General features: G+C 44.6%; 1 protein-coding gene across 1 annotated transcript in view; it reads left to right on the forward strand.

Annotated features, from left to right (window-relative positions):
• The window catches only part of atad2b (ATPase family AAA domain containing 2B), a gene marked incomplete at both ends in the record, with an annotated part of 73,090 nt that overhangs the window by 17,893 nt on the left and 36,434 nt on the right, over positions 1–18,763 (forward strand). The window contains 5 exons of the mRNA XM_079216307.1: positions 2,650–2,785; positions 4,048–4,241; positions 4,330–4,489; positions 7,427–7,549; positions 11,423–11,551. Coding sequence (XP_079072433.1) covers positions 2,650–2,785; positions 4,048–4,241; positions 4,330–4,489; positions 7,427–7,549; positions 11,423–11,551 — 742 coding nt within the window. The remainder of the gene's footprint in view (positions 1–2,649; positions 2,786–4,047; positions 4,242–4,329; positions 4,490–7,426; positions 7,550–11,422; positions 11,552–18,763) is intronic.

Here is an 18,763-nt window from a genome sequence, read left to right on the forward strand (position 1 = left end):
CCTAATTCTGTTGGTCAATACCCGAAGCTAACGACCACAACTGAGGGAATGTAGATGGAGCGGTAAATTGAGAGCTTTGCCTTCAAGCTCGGGCCTCAGCGAACCTTTTTCACCGGATCCATGACAAAATATATCCTAAAGTCCCAAAATGAATGTGGACCGTTCCTTTTTTTTCTGCATTATCATTCGGTAAAATCAATAAGTGAGCTTTAACATTTGCACATCAAAGTTAATTGTTTACTTTAATTAATAACATTAGGGCTGCAACTAACGATTATTTTAATAATCGATTAATCGGTTATCGATTATTTTTTCTGATTAATCGATGAATCGGATTTAAAAAAAAAAGAAGCATTCATTTTAAACCCTTTATTCAAAAACAGAAGTGACACTGCAAAACATCTTCAGAAAGTGCACAAACAGGTTGCTCCTTGAACATCACTGAGCTGTTAATTAAATAAAAATGGACTAACACTAAAAACATACACATGTATGCTTTACATCTGCCAATACGTTCATCACATGATTTGAACATGTGTACATTTCTGTCTGGATGTAATTTTAAAAAAGTCATATTGCAGGACCTTTACAATTCCGTCTTTGCGTCTTCCCTTTTTTCTTGAGGTACTATCTTCAGAGAATTGTGATTTGGGGTAGGAGGCAGGCGTCTGAGCTGTTTTTATGTGGATTACATGAAGCGGTTTCCTCACTCAAGCTGTGTTTTATTGCCGTCTCGTTTCACACCGGCAGTGTGACATTTTTCATCTTTTTTAGGAAATTGAGATAAAGACGTAGCAACGGGGCCGAGCGAGGCCGTCTGACGGACGTGTTTATGGTTTGCTTTCAAGTCGGTCTGCAGTTAGGAATTGATAATGCGAGCAGAACAGGTGTCCAGTTTTGTTTTATAGTTGCTCTTCTCAGCCAGACATCCCCAATTTTCTTTGTACATTTAGCTCTCTCGTCTCCCCCTCCTCCCTCCTTTTTAAGCATTCATTTATCCGCACATATCTGCTACCCCTCTGCGTGTCAACACCCCTGCAGCCTTTATCACGATGAAAAATACTGAGAATCATTACCCGCTGTGTGCTACATACACTTCGGCTGTCTCTGGCTTCCCTACCGTCTTCCTTGTTTTTTACTATATTCCTCCTCTTCCTTCCTGTCTTCTGAGGCGAGAGTGTGAAATCCAGAGAGAGAAAGAGAACAAACATGTCATGGGTAAGGGAGAGGATCGATGTGAAAGACTGAGGAGGGGAGGAGATTGGGGAGGAGGTGCTTAGTCAGCAACAGGGCTTCCTGTCGGGAGCAGCCTTGAGCTCCGTCGTGGAAGTGAACTGGCATCTTTGAAGCCCCCTGTAGCCCCAGTATAGATGCAGCTGGAAAAATGGTTCATGCATTCGTCTACCAATGTTGTGTTTTAAAGGCGCAACATACATCATTCAGAGTGTTAATAAAGCAGCAAACGACTACTTGTTAAAGATCCAGTGGAGCGATGCCAACCCGAGTTTCGCGTGCGCGCAACGCACTGCATATGCCCGTTATACGTTGTATCCGTATGAGATAATGATGGCTAAGCTCTCGTCCCTGATGAACCACACCGCGCAACCCATGCAGGACACTGGCAGCGCTGCACAGCTCCTTCAGCCACCGGCTGATTCACCCCTGGTGTCCGAGGGAGAGGTACCGAAAGCCCTTTCTTCCCGCTGCTGTCAGGCTGCGTAATAAGCTGAGCTCTCAGTAGACCAGAAACACTTGATACACTTTAATCACTTTTGGCTACTTTAATTATTCTCATCACCGGTGCAATATTTACTCAGTCTGTATATTTAATACTGCTACCGTATTCTTCTTACTGTTTTTATTACTGTTCTACTGTTTGTTTTTTATATTACTTGATTTTTTTTACACTGTCTCTGTGTGCAATGCTGCTGTAATCCTGCAATTTCCCCACTGCGGGACTAATAAAGGATTATCTTATTTTATCCAATATTGGCTCTTTTCTACATACAAAGCTGCATGTACTGAAGACTAACGCTGAGTTTATACATCCCGAGACATGTCCACTCAACAGGTCTTGTACATTTTCATTTGACTAAATATTTTGCAGCCAAATCAAATGGTTGGTTTCCCTCATAATGATTTTAATACTAGACTTCTTTCTTGATGGGGCTTGTACAAAGGGAACACAGTCGCCCATGAATATGAGATATGAGTTTACAGATAGTTACAATCCCTCCTTGGCATTGTGGAGTTTTCTCGCTCTACGGTGTAAACAAAGCTTAAAACCTCTTACCTTGTGTTCCAGTCCACATTTGACATGTCTGAAAGCTTAAAACTGTATCGGGGAAATTAAAATATGTAGTATCCTCAAGATTTTATACATTTTATAGGGAGCTAATTTAGAAATGAAAGAGAAATTCAGTGTGTGAACAAAACTCAAGAAAATGGGCCAGAACTTTAGACCCAAACCTCCCGCACAGACTCCATTGTTTTATTATAAAAAAGCAAATTTTCAAGTCTAGCTCGTTGCCTTAACTGCTTGTTATTCAATGCTTTGACCTGATTAATTATTTGTATTACAGGAGGAATGTAATTGCTAGTTACAGCAAACTGAATTATTATGATTTGTTTATTTATTTTTTACCACAGCTAAGAAGTATGTTCCAGAGAACCTACGGGGAGGTCGTAACGCTGTGCCCTCCCGGAGAAGAGGACAGGAAGAGCTTCTTCACTGATCTGCTGTTGGTCCAAGGGGCCCGGGCTCCGCCACGCCTCAGGAATACAGGTACGTCGTGCCATATTTACCTGGACACATGCAGGATGAGACAGTTATGACTCATCTCTGCTGTCGGTCCTAGAGGGCAGTGTTGTCTACAAATGCTTCTTTTCTTCTTCAGCTCTGGTCTCAATCTCTCACGCAGTCTTTTTTATTTTATTTGGGATCCAGTGAAAGGTAGAAGAGCAGATGTTAGCTCATCGTGTGTGTGTGTGTGTGTGTGTGTGTGTGTGTGTGTGCGTGTGTGTGTGTGTGTGTGTGTGCGTGTGTGTGTGTGTGTGTGTGTGTGTGTGCGTGCGTGCGTGTGCGTGTGTGCCTGATTCCCATTGGCACACTGCAGTTAAATATTATACCTGCTCCGAATCGGTTCACCATCACTTTAGAAATTGAGAATAAAAGTGTGCAGCCAGTATTTATTCTGAACATCTCTATCCCACATGTACATCCAAATCAGCAACCTCCATCCATCCCTCCCTCACCACACACACGCGCGCGCGTTCAGGTTCAATATAAGACAACTGTCCACCCGGGCTTTCACATAGAAATTGTGCCCAGCATTCATCCGCAGTTTGCTCATTGATGCAAGGCAGGGGTCCCCCGCTTTACTCGCCCGGTGCTCTTCGGGGGTTCCTGCCTGAATAAGACGGCATTCTGGCTTCCAGCTGAGAGGCCGACGGAAAAGCGGTGAGAGGAATTGCTATGAGGGGCCCGGCTGTTATTAGCCATAATTAGAATCAGGGTTTGGATTGCCGCTACTGAGCGAAGCGGCCCGAGGTGCTGTGGAGAACTTCCTAACGATGTTGGCAGATGCCTTGGGCAAGGACTGGTGCCTTGAGAGCGGAGGAGAGGATATCTGTTTTCCTTTCTTTTTTCACTCTGTCATAGTCCAGAGGCTTTTCCTTCGTGTATCTCAAAACCTGTGTTTGGGAAAGAGCGGCAAGAATCTTAAAATGTATTTCCTTTTTTTACCTTGGGTAAATAGGTTTTTTTTTGGTCTGCGTCCGCAATGATGAAAAAAGGTCAACGATCAGGTTTGAGATTGGTGGGTTGGACTGCAATGTGCTCGCTGTATGCTTATATTGTATTGCTTTTGCCTGAAGGTGAGGCCTTTGTGTTTTGTTGCTATGGGCAAACGCACAAAACATTCTTTATATTGTCTCCGGATCACTCTTGGTGTTGGATTTATGTTTCGGTCTTGTCTATAGATGGAAGCTGTATGGAAATTAATTATATTTAGTGAGCGTACTCCTATGTTTCTGCTCCCCGAACAGGGCGGTGTGAAGAGGTACTGCTGGCGGCGGAGGCTCCAGGCCCCAGAGTCTTGTCGACAGAGGAACAGCGGCGCTTGGCTGAGCAGGAGGAGAACACACTACGGGAGCTGCGGCTCTTTCTCAGGGACGTGACCAAGCGCCTGGCCACCGACAAACGCTTCAACATCTTCAGCAAGCCGGTCGACATCGACGAGGTAAAAAGAGGAAACAAACCCCACATACTCACGGGTTTGACGGAGCCGGTTTTAATCCTGTTTTTAAAATATGAACTTTGCGCGTCAGGTGGCGGACTACCTGGAAGTCATTCGGCAGCCGATGGACCTGTCCACGGCCATGACCAAGATCGACACCCACCAGTACCTGACGGTGAAGGACTTCCTGGGGGACATCGACCTCATCTCCAGCAACGCTTTAGAATACAATCCCGACAAGGATCCTGGAGGTGAGGCAGAATGGGGCGTGCTCATGATTACACACGCATGCAATATGCATGTGCGATTTAATGTGTGCACAATTGGGATTGCATGCTTGCACTTGTGCTTACTTGTATTAAAACACAATCGGCCAAGTATTATTGGACAATGAATTCAAAATGTTTGGCATTCATGTGCTAAAATAGTCTATAAGCACCACAGATTTAAAACTCTTTATTAAAACATAGATTCAATTGATATTGATAATTTCATCCAGGACTGTGATGGAAATCTTATGAGTAGATTAATTTGAGACCAAAGCAGCGGCGGGAGACTCTTTGATCTCTGAGGCTGAAGAGATATTGGAGCTTGATTAGGGAGAATGTAAACAAACGAATACAAGGGAACTACGGGTTGAAGTCCCAGTGTATTGCCACCCCGAGTCTGACTTTCAGGGGAAGTAGTCAAAGTCTGCTGGACGTACAAGATTAGAAAGAACCAAATGTTTGTTCTCTGCCAACCTAGGAGTGCAGAAGCCATTGGATCCCCACACAAGAAAATATGCTGACCTAAGTAACGTGTCACTTTGAAGGCCACGTGCAGCACGACAGTCAGAAGTATCTGTGATTATCTGAGACAAAGTGTATCTTATCTCAGATGTGGCTGTACGTGTCTCTGGAGTGTTTGTGTAACCCCCCTGTTCTTGTCTTGCTCGGGAGATGGAGCAAGAGCGGCCTTTATCAGGCCAACTGTCTGGAGACAGAGAGAGTTTGAACTATTAGACACGTCACGACCTTCTGCGGCTGAGTTTGCAAGCAGGCTGCAAATTGGTCACCAAAAATGCATTATTCAGTTCGATTGTACTTGGCTCCGCCCTCCTGTGTCACCTCTGAATGCAAATAACAATGCGGCGACAGCCAAGATGCCAAACTAGAGGCTTCAAAACAGTTGTCCACAAACCAATGGGTTACCCCTAAAACCGACAAGTGTATATATAAACAACCCGCTACACTTCTATCCCCCAAATGAAGCTCTGGTTTTCGGGATGGCTTCTGACAGTTCGGTCCCATGGTATTAAGTCAACATTGGACTATCCAAACAGGTTTGACCGTGTGTCCCTTTTAGTTACTGTTGTGTTCCATTAGGCTGTCATTGTGAGTAAAACGTAATTATATTTAACACGTAATGACTTATGAAAAGGGCTTCCAGGCAGTCGAATTACAGAACCTCAAGATGGGTTGTCTTCAACTAGAAAATTCAAATGAAATAAAATGAAAACACATTCCCACAGTGTTATTCCTGCTCCGTAGCTGAGAGGCTGCATATGCATGAACATTTTATTGTCTCTTGTCTTGCAGTTTGCAGTTTGAACCGATTTTTACATCATCCTCCGACCCGTCTCGGCACCTTTTTTCCAAAGCCAAATATGGGCTTCCTAATGAGTGCTGGAAAACACAAGAACAACCATGTACACACCACACAAACAAAGGGACCTGTTTTTTGCAGTAGCTTGGAAAAATAAATTGGATTCATATTTATTGTTTAAATTGGCTACTGGCCTGCATGACAGGGAAAAGCCCATGTGAAAAGGGATGCATGTTTGTCAATATATTAAAAACAACAAAAGAAACATGGAGAAGATGCTTGCAAAAAAAAAGGAAGCTTGTTGCACAGAAGAAGAAAAAAAAAAAGAAGTATATTTCTACCATAATGGCATCCACAACAGCAATACCTTGAAGCTGCATACAGTAGACCTTTTCCGGACTCCTCAAATGATTTGACCGCACAAACTCTCGCCTTGTGTGTTTACCTGCTTTGTTCCCTCATAAAGATGTAGCTGCCTGACACCGATGGGAAGCAATTATCTGCCAGCCCAAATTAATAAATCATATCTCTGTCTTTGCAGGCGAGGGCCTGGGTCATTTGTTGGAATGCAGGGTCTACAAATGAAACGCTAAAGAAAAGAAAAAATGCAATTAGGCAGGTTAATAAAGAAGACTAACAAAGCCTCTCACCTAGCACTCTGCCCAGGAAACATGGCCTTGCACAATTACGCTGCTGGGGAAATTCTACCCCAGTTCAAAAAAGAAAGAAAAAAGTGCTGGGAAAAAACCTCATTATCCCCACAGTGCTCAGTCTCTCCTTGTCCTTCATGCTATCTTCATCGCGCCATCCTCGTCTTTTACCCCCCTCGCCAAATCATAACTCGGTAACATAAAAAAAAGGGCCTGATATTGTGCGTCTTTATTGCTTGCAGGGTGGCGATAACAACCCTTTTGCGGCAAGCAACAGCGTTGTGTGTTAGAACATTCTTGTGTGTTCTAGATGGGGGAAGTTATTCAGGGCCAATGAGGGTTCTGATGAGCTCTCGGCATCCCACCTGGCCTTTGACACCCCTTCCACTGACAAGCGTTTATTTTTTTCCCCTTCCCACTTATAATGCACTCGCATGCGCACACACACTCGGACATACTCCGTCAGTAGAAACACACGCACACGCACACACAAATTGCCTCGAACGCAATTAGGCTGCCGTCCTCCAATTAGACAAAGGAAGCTGGCAGATTGTGACCCCCTCTGCCACTCTCTGCCTGAACCGTTCTCCCTCCGCCTGCCGTAATGAGAGGCTGTCTGTTTACGGTGCCGATGCTTTTAGCCTGCCACTTCAGCTCCGTATCTAGTTTCCTTCCACGGATGTGGGAGCGGGTTAACCGGGACGATTTAATGATGCCGCGGTACATCTAAAGGGAAAGGAGGCATAAGAGAGCTGTGAAGGTGTACGACGTGCGCGTGTGAGAGCGAATGAGTATGCGTTTAAACAAAATTAATAAAAGGAAAAACGTTTCTGTTTGCATGCATAGGGTGCGTGTTTGTGAGAACATGCCCTTGAATATTCATGTACACAGAAAACCACCGTGTTGCATCTTGTGACACTAATGCCATCTTTCACTCCCCCCTCCTCTCAGACAAGGTGATAAGGCACCGAGCTTGCAGCTTAAAGGACACCGCTCACGCTATATTCGCCGCCGAGCTGGACCCCGAGTTCGACCGCATGTGTGAAGATATCAAGGAGGCGCGCAGGAAGAGGGGTAAGGAAATCACTCGATCGCTTCCATGTCTTTAAACAACACACACTTGCTGTTGTACCTGTACACGGTTGTACAGGTGAGCACCATCATCGCTCTGGAAACATGGAAACATGTGCGGGCCCAAACATATCAATGGGCTGGGTGAATACTCTATTCTGATTGGCTACAAGGTGTCGGCCTACACCTACTACCTACTAGTTACTAACTAGTAACTGTCTAAATTAATGCGTTATAAACATTAAATATACATATTTTATAAATATCTAATTTACAACACAAAAAAAAAAAATAATAAATGTTTCTTTTTTCATTATTCGGGGAGTGACCATGATCTTAAATTTCTAAATGTAGTGGCAGGCCGTGCATTTTGGCCCAAGGCCTTCAATGCCGTCTGATATTTGTTTACATAAACACACGCATGACAGGATGCTGCGTCATTAACGGACAATGCTTGTAGTTCACATCAACAAGAACCAGTCACATTTAGTTATGTATCCGAGGGTTTATCTTGCGCCTATACTTCACTTTATTAACAACAACACGATGCTGCAGTTTGCACAAGAAGGCAACCACTTTTATTCTCGTTCACTTCACAAGAGCATTTCCTCTCCTTCCGTTTTTCCCTTCACAATAAAAGCCCCAGAAACTTGCATCAGAACACTGCTTCGTAGAGAACTGTCCAAGTACTCGATATAATAGCTTAGCGTAATAACAAAACATGACAAAACAATTAAAACTGTGGCTCTGAAGCACCGCACCTCTCTGCATCTCACAGCAGCAGCCCAACAGCCCAACAGCTATTCCCCCAGACTTTCAGGTCGGGCAGCGAGCGCTCTCCCAACACCTCCACGCCGCGAGCTAGCTTAACTCGCGAGCTAGCTTAGTTTAGCTGTGGAGGTGGGACCCAGCAGAGAGCCAAGCAGGTTACAAAAACAAACACAAAAAGCAGAAAGAGCTGTTCACTCACCCGATGATGTTCACTTAATAAAGACAAAGTCCATCCTTCGCTTTGTTAACAGTTCAATGACTTGGTTGTTCAGTTAAAAACATGCCCAACACTCCATGAGAAAGGCATAAAATAAATCCCCCTGCAAGTCCAGGTCTCCTCCTTCAGCCATTAAGTGTTAAAACAAGCAAAACATGTCATAACTTTTCTCGTTTCAGCCTGAATTCCTCTTGTGCTGGCAGTACAAATCCAGCAGCAGAACTCTGCTGCAAGGTAGCTTTCCGTTGACACACTGACCAATCACATGCCCACGCCATATCGCAGGCTTGGTACGTCAAAGAATACACCCAGCTTGTCAAACTAAAGATCTGATTTGTTGAAGTCCATAACAATCAACCACAGCGTCCACTCCCGGTGTACTTTAATCTGCAAATCTACATGTTGGCTCTGTAGTTCACGGCCTGTTCCGGCACCTTCCTCTCTCTCTTAGTCGAATGTCTTTGATGGATTATTTCAGAGAGTAGAAACCTTCTTTCTGGGGGGGGGAAGAGAAAAACATATATAAAAAGATTAATCTGTAGCCTTGCCCAGTGGTACTTGATGGAGGAGTTTGTTTCTCTTTCTTTTTTCTCTCGAGTATGTGTTGTGAAAAGGAGCGAAGCCTGAGGCGCCGGCGTTCCAGACAGTACCTTCTGAGCTCGCATTCTGCCTGGCGCCCTGCATCTGTACGCTCACCAAACAGCCCGAGCAGTGCCGAGTGGATTTAGGCTAACTCTAAATTAAGTTTGTGCACATAAAAAAGACACACGTGCAGTTGGCCATATGATACACTCAAGCTGTTAAAGTATTGACTTTTAAGTATGCGTCAGATATTAAGCATAAAGGCGTAGATGCACAAATCCCTCGTTGCTGTACTCGTCCACATGGGGATGGACTAACATTAAAGGAAAAATTACACTTGCAGTATGTGTTCAATACCTAGCCAAGACTACAGAATCATACATTTCTTATTGATTGATGATAATATATATATATATGTTTATTTATCCATTAGAGACAGCATCCAAGTTCCACTTAACAGCATCCAAGTCAACCTTATATGCACAGTACATGCAGTATGTACAGTACATCATCACTAACCCTTTAGTACTCATATATTGTTATCATGCAAACCCAGAGCTAATGATGTATGCAGTATATTCAATGCAATAGTTACCAGTGAAGTCTAGTTAGGTGAAGGATCTAATCTTATCGAATATATGAAATATATTCCATAGGTTTTTATAAAAAAAAACAATCACCCAGATATTGTCGGAGGGTTACCGTCCATCCATTTTTAGCAGTGTATTCTCTCTCGCACATGAAGTAATGCAAGTCTTTTTGAATGCTCACTTTTATATATAAACTGTCTCTGGCAGCCCAAACAATACACTCAAGCAGAGGTCCTTGTTCAATCCAATATTATGAAATAGCCCTGCATGCTTTTCCAATATTCCTCTGTATATTACAAGTCCAAACACAGTGCGTCACACTTCACACACAGCTCAGGGTTTATTGTGATCCATTTCTGCAGATGATGTAGTCTTTGTAGTAGTCGTAGTCTAAACTGAAATGTTATTTTCAGATTTCCGTGTTTATAACCAGGTTGCGTCATCACCGTCTATATTTGCGTCATTATTCTTTACCGAATTAAAGAGGTGAGACACATATTTCTGGTCTGTCGTTATTCATTTTCTGGTTCCATTCAAAGCTCACGAGTGCATTCAGAGAACTGCACAAGAAACCCCTGATTTATCTTTTATCTAAAGTGCTATGTGCAGCCCTCAACCCCGTGAGGGATTATTGACTCGGGATTTAAACCATCGAGGCCTGCTTCTTCCACGTCAAACCGGAAGCTTATCAAAGAGGAAGCAATTTTTCAGAAGTCACACTGTTGCTTTTGATTTCCTCTTCTTCTTTTTTGTGCAGCTAAAAGCACAGGATGCTAAATAAATGCTCCAGGAGCAGAAGGCGAGCTGAAGCATGCTACGGCGTGACTTTTTCAGTCCCGTTACTCGTAGCGATGCTCGAGCTTTGGGTGATCCGGGCCCAATGTTTAATTGATGAGCTGTGTGCCTTTCTGTGCGGTTGTGGGATCATTCTTTTAGGTAGAAGAGGACGAGACTTCATTTCAACTTTGCTATCCAAACTTTTTTTAAACAAAATGTACCAAATAAAATGCTGTTTATCGTACACCAGCAACTTGGGGTGGAAATAACGACTTAAAACTCCACAATACAATTATTGACCGTATATGAACATGAATTAAATGGAATATACCTGCCCTGTTGTCACCCATACCCAATCCAGCTACCTGAGTCGGTATCGGCCCGCTGGCATCATAATCGTAGCTTGAGACGAGATGTAAATATTTCATCTTCGAGTCAACGTCCTGCTATAAAGCTCTCAATTAGCCAAAGCTCTATGTGCTGTCCATTTGCCTTAGTTCTCAAAAAAAACCTCAGTGCATCCTGGGGGATTTTCTCCCCCGTGACAAGATGAAAGGAGCTGTGATTTTTGGCCAAAACCCCTTTTAAATACCACTGAATGTCAAGAGTTGAAATTACGTGTCTCTTCCTTCCACTGCTTTTCAAACCCGACATCCAGCAAAATATTGCAAAAGGATATTGTTGTAGTTTTTTGTGGTAATGCTTGCTCTGATTGACTCGTGGTTAGTGCTCGCCTTTCTGGCATTTGCACACACACACACACACACGCACGCACGCACGCACGCACGCACGCACGCACGCACGCACAAAAGCACTCTAACTTGCCAGCAGTACGTTTCTGAAGTGTTTTCTCTTTTGCACAAACACATACACAACTGCACATGCACGCGCAAAGAGTGTTGTCTGTTGTCGGTAACCGATCCTCTGTGGGCACCGCAGACCTCCAGACGCCGGCTCAGCCGACGGAGCTTACGGGCGCTGTGGCAACCGGGAGGCACCACGCTGCAGGAGAGGAGCCGGCCAAGAGCAGCACTCAGGGCGAGGCCGCTGACAAGCAGTGCACCACCAGTGAGTATCCAAACCGTCTACACAGCCTGACACACAACCATCGTAGCGGGGTGATTGATGAGAAGGACAGAGGGGTCATGCATGCGGGTGAGCCCCACCCCCTTTCAAGACAAGTTAAATGACAGTAGTGGCTTTGATTGACACATAGTCCAAGTTTACTTGTGCAACTGAAAAATGACTACTTTAACTTTATTTATTGTTTACTTGCATTTAAACCAATGCATTTGCACCCACAGCTCAAACAAATGCAGAAATATCTGAGTACTTTTTCTGTTTCACTCGCACACACTCAAACTTTGGCTGTCAGTAACTCGCCTAGTTTAGTGTTTTCTTCTTCTGTCTTTGATTCAGCAGCAAGCAGCTGTGTTGTACTACAACAGTATACCAGATGTATGTGGCCACACACACACACACACACACACACACACACACACACACGCACATATTTCTCGGCAGTGGAGAAGCATCACAGCGAGCAGCCTCATTAGCGAGGCTGCTCTCTCCTAACCACTCCGAACATGACCACGCCACAAAGCAATTACATGGCCACCTGTGGTAAACGGCAGGTGCCTAAGGGTGAAGGGAGGGCCAGGTATGGGCAGGGGGCCAACTAATGAGGCTGTTACCTGAACAAATCCGAGATAAGCAGTTTTTTTTACATGTAATCTGAAGAACGGCTTCCACCTGGGCAAAATAAGCGGGAATGATATGAGATGAACATAAAACTAGATGATACGTACAAGAGTGCGGAGGTAGATTACCAAGCATGTGTAGTCACATATCCTCAAACTGAGGAAAAAAAAGAAGCTCTCATACTCTTCTTTGTCTCTGCAAATCAATGTTGATGACTTTTCTTTGTGGCAAAGCTTCATCTTACTTTAAACCTTAATCATTAATTTGTGGCCAAAATTTGATTAATTTGTCTGACTGTAGTACAAGTGTCCAACACCAGGTGGCACTTGTCCCTCACAAGAGCGTCTCCAACCCCCCCCCCCACCCCGCCCCTCTCTTGGACCCCTGCTGTGTGGGTAAACTGTTCCTTCTCCCAGGGAGATAAGGGCCTCTGTTGGCCACCAATAATACTGTAAGACCCACGGAATGTTGGCGTATTGAGATCTCAGTTTAACTTGTCCTACTAAGGCAGGTACTATTTAATGAATTGTTTAATTTCTCCCGATCAATAATTCAGTGCAGGGTAAACTAATGGAGCCTTGATGGATGACTCTCACACCGGACTTGAGCCAGTAGCTTTTTTTTATGCCAATACATATTGTACACAGTTGAGTCTTATCCAGTGCTCTCTCTCTCTCTCTCTCTCTCTCGCTCTCTCTCTCTCTCTCTCTCTCTCTCTCTCTCTCTCTCTCTCTCTCTCTCTCATATATATCTACAGCAGGGGTGCCCACACTTTTTGGGCTTGCAAGCTACTTTTAAAATGACCAAGTCAAAAAGATCTACTTACATTATTACACTAAATATCTTTTTTATATATATATATGTAGTATTATTAATGTAAAAATATACAGAGTATACTTTATATTTACAATATTGGCGTACCTTGCATAACTGCATGAATGCACAATACAATTCTGTACATTTTTGGTCATTACATATTACTCTGATGACTTGCACTCAATGGAACCAGCAGGGTTGCATAGTTCGGACAGTAGCTGCTGCTAGCTGGCCCCAGGCAGACCAAATGGTCATCAGTCATGGCGGAACGGTGTTTGGACTTAATATTTTTCATGAGGGAAAAGGCTGACTCTCATATGCTTGTCAAGCTCCACTGTTAAGTTGCGCCTTCCGTTGCGTCTCCAGCTCTGACGCCAGGTTTTGCAAGTTCCCCAAATCATGGCTCTGCAGCTTTGAGGACAGATGTTGCATTTTTTCGTTTGAAAGCATTAACTGAGCTGATCATATCAACCACGGTTTTGTCTTTTCTTTGCAGCTCTAAATTAAGCTCATTCAAAATGTTGGTCAGATAAAGATGCCAATTCTAGCAGCCACTGATCAGCATTTAGTTGGTTGTATTCTGCATGTTTAACAACTCCTTTTATTTCCCCCTACTAATGCCGTGTTCACATCAAACGCAGCGCGAATTATTTGCGCGAGTAGATTACATGCAAAGTCAATGCACAGACGCGGCAGGTTGCGGAAACGCAAATTTTCCGCCGGGCGCCGTGAATGATGCTTTTGAGGCGGTGCGAATTCGCGAGTTGAAATTTTTCAACTCTGGTGGAAAAAAACGTGCGAGTCATAGTTGTGTCAGCCAATCAGCATTGAGAAGCTCCGCCCGTCACCACCGCCGTCCTGCCATTGCTGAATCAAACTGCTGCTGAAGTAGCGCTGGTAGCGGCCGTCATTCAGACACTGTTGTGGGACTACGGATAATATTATGAACCCAGACAAGATGGAGTTTGATGTTCCGACGTATGTGGAATTTACACAACAAGTATAAAGCAGAACTAGTGGTTATTTCCATGTTGGAGGGAGGAAACAGTAACGGTGTTTTTACGGAGATAAGCCACGGAGACCACAGTTCCTGGAGGCGTCGGTGAAATTCACCGAGCTGTGTGCGGCTACGGATGGTGTTATGAACCCAAACACGAGGGCGTTTGACGTTTCGACGTTTTTGGGACTTCCACAACAAGTATAACGCAGAACTAGTGGTTATTTATTCCATGGTCGATAGCGGAAAAGAGAACTATTTTTCACAGAGAGAAGCGACGGCGATAAGCCACGCCCCCTTTGTTGCGGCGCGATTTTTCGCGTTTGGTGTGAACACCCTCTTTTGTGAACACCCTCTTTTACTAAATGCGCCGCGTTTGATGTGAACACAGCATAAGCCATCTCACATCAGTGTGTAGCAAGAAGTCAGGTAAAACATCATCCTCCCTGCACTTGGCAATAAATCCATTCAAGTGGCCGACCATTGCGGGCGCACCGTTCGTGGTGATTGAGATTAATTTGCACACTGGGAGCTGGGTTTTGTCGATAAAGTTTTTTTTTTTTTTTAATGGCATGCACTACTGGTCGAAAGATTGGGCACCCCTGATCTACAGCCTAGAGCTGATTCAACATCTTTTGACACAACTAAATAACCTACACTTCACTATCACAAGATGGTACATATCATTATTGTATTATTATTATCACATGGTGCACATTGGCTTCGACTAACATGTATTTACAGTACTGATTGCTTCATTACACATCCAATGGAGCGTCTTCATCACATCTCTGTAACGTTGTGACGTGCGTAAAAGACAAATTTATATTTTTTAAGGGTGGGGGGGGGGGTAGTACAGTTCATGCTACCTTTTTAGCTGTATGTTTTATCTACAAAGCCAAATGTCACAGATGCGGACCACCAATTTGGTAGCTCTCTCGGGAGAGCTGTTATCAGCCTCCACCAGAGGCTTAATTAATTAGGCTAACTGGCTGAGGTGATTAATTTGTGACATCGGCAGCCAGTTCTCACCTGGAGCACCTCAGCAAGGCTGCTATTAGGCTAATTGATCACAGAGTCGACGATGTCGGGAGATGTGACACGGCATCATAATGAAAGCGAGAGACACTTTTCCTCCGCGGCGACACCGGGGAAATGGAAAATGTTTGTGTAATTGTTGTAACTGTCGTCGCAGGGTCGCGGGCTTTCCCCGTCCTTCTCCGTGGAAGGTCGGGACGCAGGAAGAGATGTTTTATTTTGTTTTTGTATTTGCAGGTCTAAAAGGAGGGCTTTTATCTGGGCCACCCTCTCTCCTTCCATCCCTCTTCTCCGCTTTGCCTGGAGCTGAGAATTGCCTGTGACATTCAGATTATATGGACCGGTGGCGGGGTTGAGATGCGCGAAAAGCTCTTTTTTCTTTTTTCCAAAAGGGTATTTCTGAATCGGTTGTTAAAAGCAGAAGCTGTGGCTAAGCCCGGTTGTTGAGATCTAGATAGTGGGGGGGGGTGTAGCTGCTCCTGGGTCAGCAAGAGGTGGGCTGGGACGATGGAGAATCCGCTCTGCCGTTAATGCACATGAAAACAGAAAGGAAGGAGATGGTTCCCATTAGCCTGCGTGGACAGCGCTGTCATGGTTTCTCTGCGTGCCGTTTCCTCTCCTCACAGCCCATCTCGCAACCCCTCCCTCTCCCATCTCTCTCCCAGCACTCCCTCCCTGGAGAAGCAGGAAAGCCAAAGTCCATTACGTGGGCCACAAACCAGGGTTCATTCGTAGTGCACTATCACACAGATCTGGTTCATATGGGGTGCCTTCCTTTCATTCATTATTAAGGCCTCAGTTTTTTCTTCATTCAATCATGGCTGTTTTCCTAAATGTCACAGTCGCTACTTTTTCCAGTTTTGTTAACAAACCTTCCTCAGTTTGTTTTGGCACGGTTCGCCAGTGTTTTTCCACTGCCGGTCGACAAGATCGTCCCAATTTAACTGATGAGCTGTTTGTGGAAGAAAAAGAAACCATGCAGCAGCTGCATAATGCGTACCTCCGCATCGCTCAATGGCCATGCCCAAGGCAACAGCCACCAGGCCGCATTCAAGGAGATGGAGCACCGTCGCGTCTTGATGCTCCCCTGCCTCGCATCTCGCATCACAGTAAACAGACAGCTTCCTTTCTCCCTGTCGCCAACGTCAATCCGTCACGAGGTCTACTTTAAAGTCACAAGGATCACTCCCGCGTCCCTTTTAGCGCAGGTTGAAGTAGTTGCCGCTTTAAAGGATGGCCTGGATTTTTTCCACCTGGGACAAAGGGAATAACTGGCGACGGGCTGCAAGAGTCAAAGTGCGCGGGAAAATAGGTTAATAAGGGCACCTTTTTTGGAAACACAAAGCAGTATTGAAGGCAATTCCACTATCCTGATTTTTCTCATCTGCCTGGCTCCTCTGTTTACTAGGACATTTGTCCCACCAGACTCGCTGAATGGAGAAGTTTAACCTTGAAGCGAATGTGTTTCGCATGCAAGCTTCCCAAGGATCTGCTTTACCTCCAGCACCCACAAGCAGGTTGTTGCACTGCGCGTTGTCATTATTCTGGAGCTTCAATTTGCTGAAATGTGAGTCAAGTGAAATGTTTTTCTTCTTTAAACCATTTATAGAAACCTGTATATATCTTCGCGCAGATATAATCCTCTATTCAAATTAGTTCCATTATTATTTTATATACAGTCATATAGTGAACATTTCATGCTACAGTAAATAACTGTCTCGTACAGACTACAGGTGACGAATGGCATCGCGTTCTGTGGCTGCAATCATTCTTCAGCTTCCTCAGGGGGATGAAAAAAACATGACAGTGGTCAACAGCAGAAAGTGTCTCGCCCGAAAGCTGAAACGGCGATGTTATAAGTAGCTATTAGAACCGGACACTGATTCTCCCAAAAGCCACCTCTCGGCGACCAGAAGAAAACAATCTCGGAGTCGCACACCCCTGACACCCAGTGGCGCTCGCTGATAAACACCCATGCAAAAAGCGTGCAAAAGCCCTGAGCGAGTCAGCGCCGAGCTTAAGCTGCCATTTTCTGGGCATAGATGCCTCTCGGGTCATTGTGGCGCCAAGCGTGAAATGAATGTAACATCATCTATGAGGCCGCTCACCTTCATTTGATATTTTTAGGGTGCAGATGAGCCGACATCAGTGTTAGTGCCTCTGAAGATTCATTCAGTGTCTGCGGGTGTTTTTCTCTCCCGGTGCAATTGCTGCTGCGTGATAAGTGTGCACAACTGACTAAGTTGGGTGGCGAGCCCGTTCACAGGGTTTTAATGTCTATTTTTCTATTACTATGCAACACAGATACCATATATATATTTATATATGTTATGGTAAACGGCTTACATTTCTGCCTGGAGAGTTGCACTGCAATGATTTATTGATTGCCCAATAACTGCAAGCTGTGCTAAGACATCCTTAGACGAAAAAGAAGAAAGGTGACGGGAGGGGAGGGTGGAGAGTAAAAGCTTTGTAAAGCTCGGCAGCCTTCGCCCGGCGTCTACGCGCCCGACCGGTCTGTTGATTGACTGATAATTCGGATGGCTGGACCTCAAATGACACGTTCATTGTTTTTGAGATCGTCGTCTCTTTCCAGGAATATCGGTCCTGTCAGTATCCGGCGGTAGACGGGTTTAGATTTGCACAAAAGGATCGGCTGTCCTGCCATTCAAATTAAAGCGGATCTGGTGCCGTGCTTTCGATAAGTGGTCCGTCTCTCTCTCTCTCTCTCTCTCTCTCTCCCCCCCCCTCCCCCCCTTCAGTTTCTTCACAACATTAAAGACAAACCCAACATCTCAGTATTTAGGTTGTGCTGCAGACAGAAAATTATACAAGGTCTCCCGGGCTTTTGCTCCCATTGTTTTTACCATAGTGCAGCCGATTAGTCAATTTCAGTAAACATCAGAAGCGAGTCAACGCCACGCGGCCTAATGGGGTGTATTCCCCCTCTCCGCTTGGTTCTGATAACTTGTAATTGACTGGAACAATTGCACGAACATGATGCATTAGTGCTTGATTAGTTGGAAGCGCTCATAGATTTGTTTGTTGGATCCAAATGGTCTTTTGGACTTTATGCACTTCTCAAACCCAGCTTGATGGAAAGTTAACTGGTATCTGTTTCTCATTAAGATGCAACTTTTATAACATTGGCCGCCTGTGTGTTTTGAAGACTCGGTTACTGGTTGTCTGATTTAACATTGATTGCCCATCACATACACCACTAGTCTCATTTTTAGTGGTGTTCTTCGGTTCTTAGAAATAGACCATTGGTTAGTACTAGTTTTGGTTATTTTTGCTTCTTGGTGGTTATCGGTTCTGATGTATATCGTCTTTTTACAGAGTAATAGATAAACTCACTCTCAAACACAAACTCAGCCATCCCTTTGCACACATCTCTCGAAAATAGACGGCCACATTAGGCGACATTAAGTCACATTAGACCGCCACAAGAATAGGAATGAGCAGTGACTGGGTTTTTAATTACATCAAATTACTCTTAGAATCGCACTTATCCAGCCTAATCACCACATCTCCATTAAACCCAGAAATGAGATGCATCGCGCGCCTCTCTCGACAAAGCCGCGCTCTGCCGGCTAACCAGTCATTATGACGTGTCGCCAAAGGTCGAGGGCAGTTCTGTAACGTATCGGCTCTTGCGTCAGAGCTGTGAGCGGTTCATTGTCGTCCACCAAGCTATCTTATCTGAAGCGTGTCAGTCAGTAGCGATG

Source organism: Taurulus bubalis (assembly GCF_910589615.1).
Source record: "Taurulus bubalis genome assembly, chromosome: 3".
NCBI lineage: Eukaryota > Metazoa > Chordata > Actinopteri > Perciformes > Cottidae > Taurulus > Taurulus bubalis.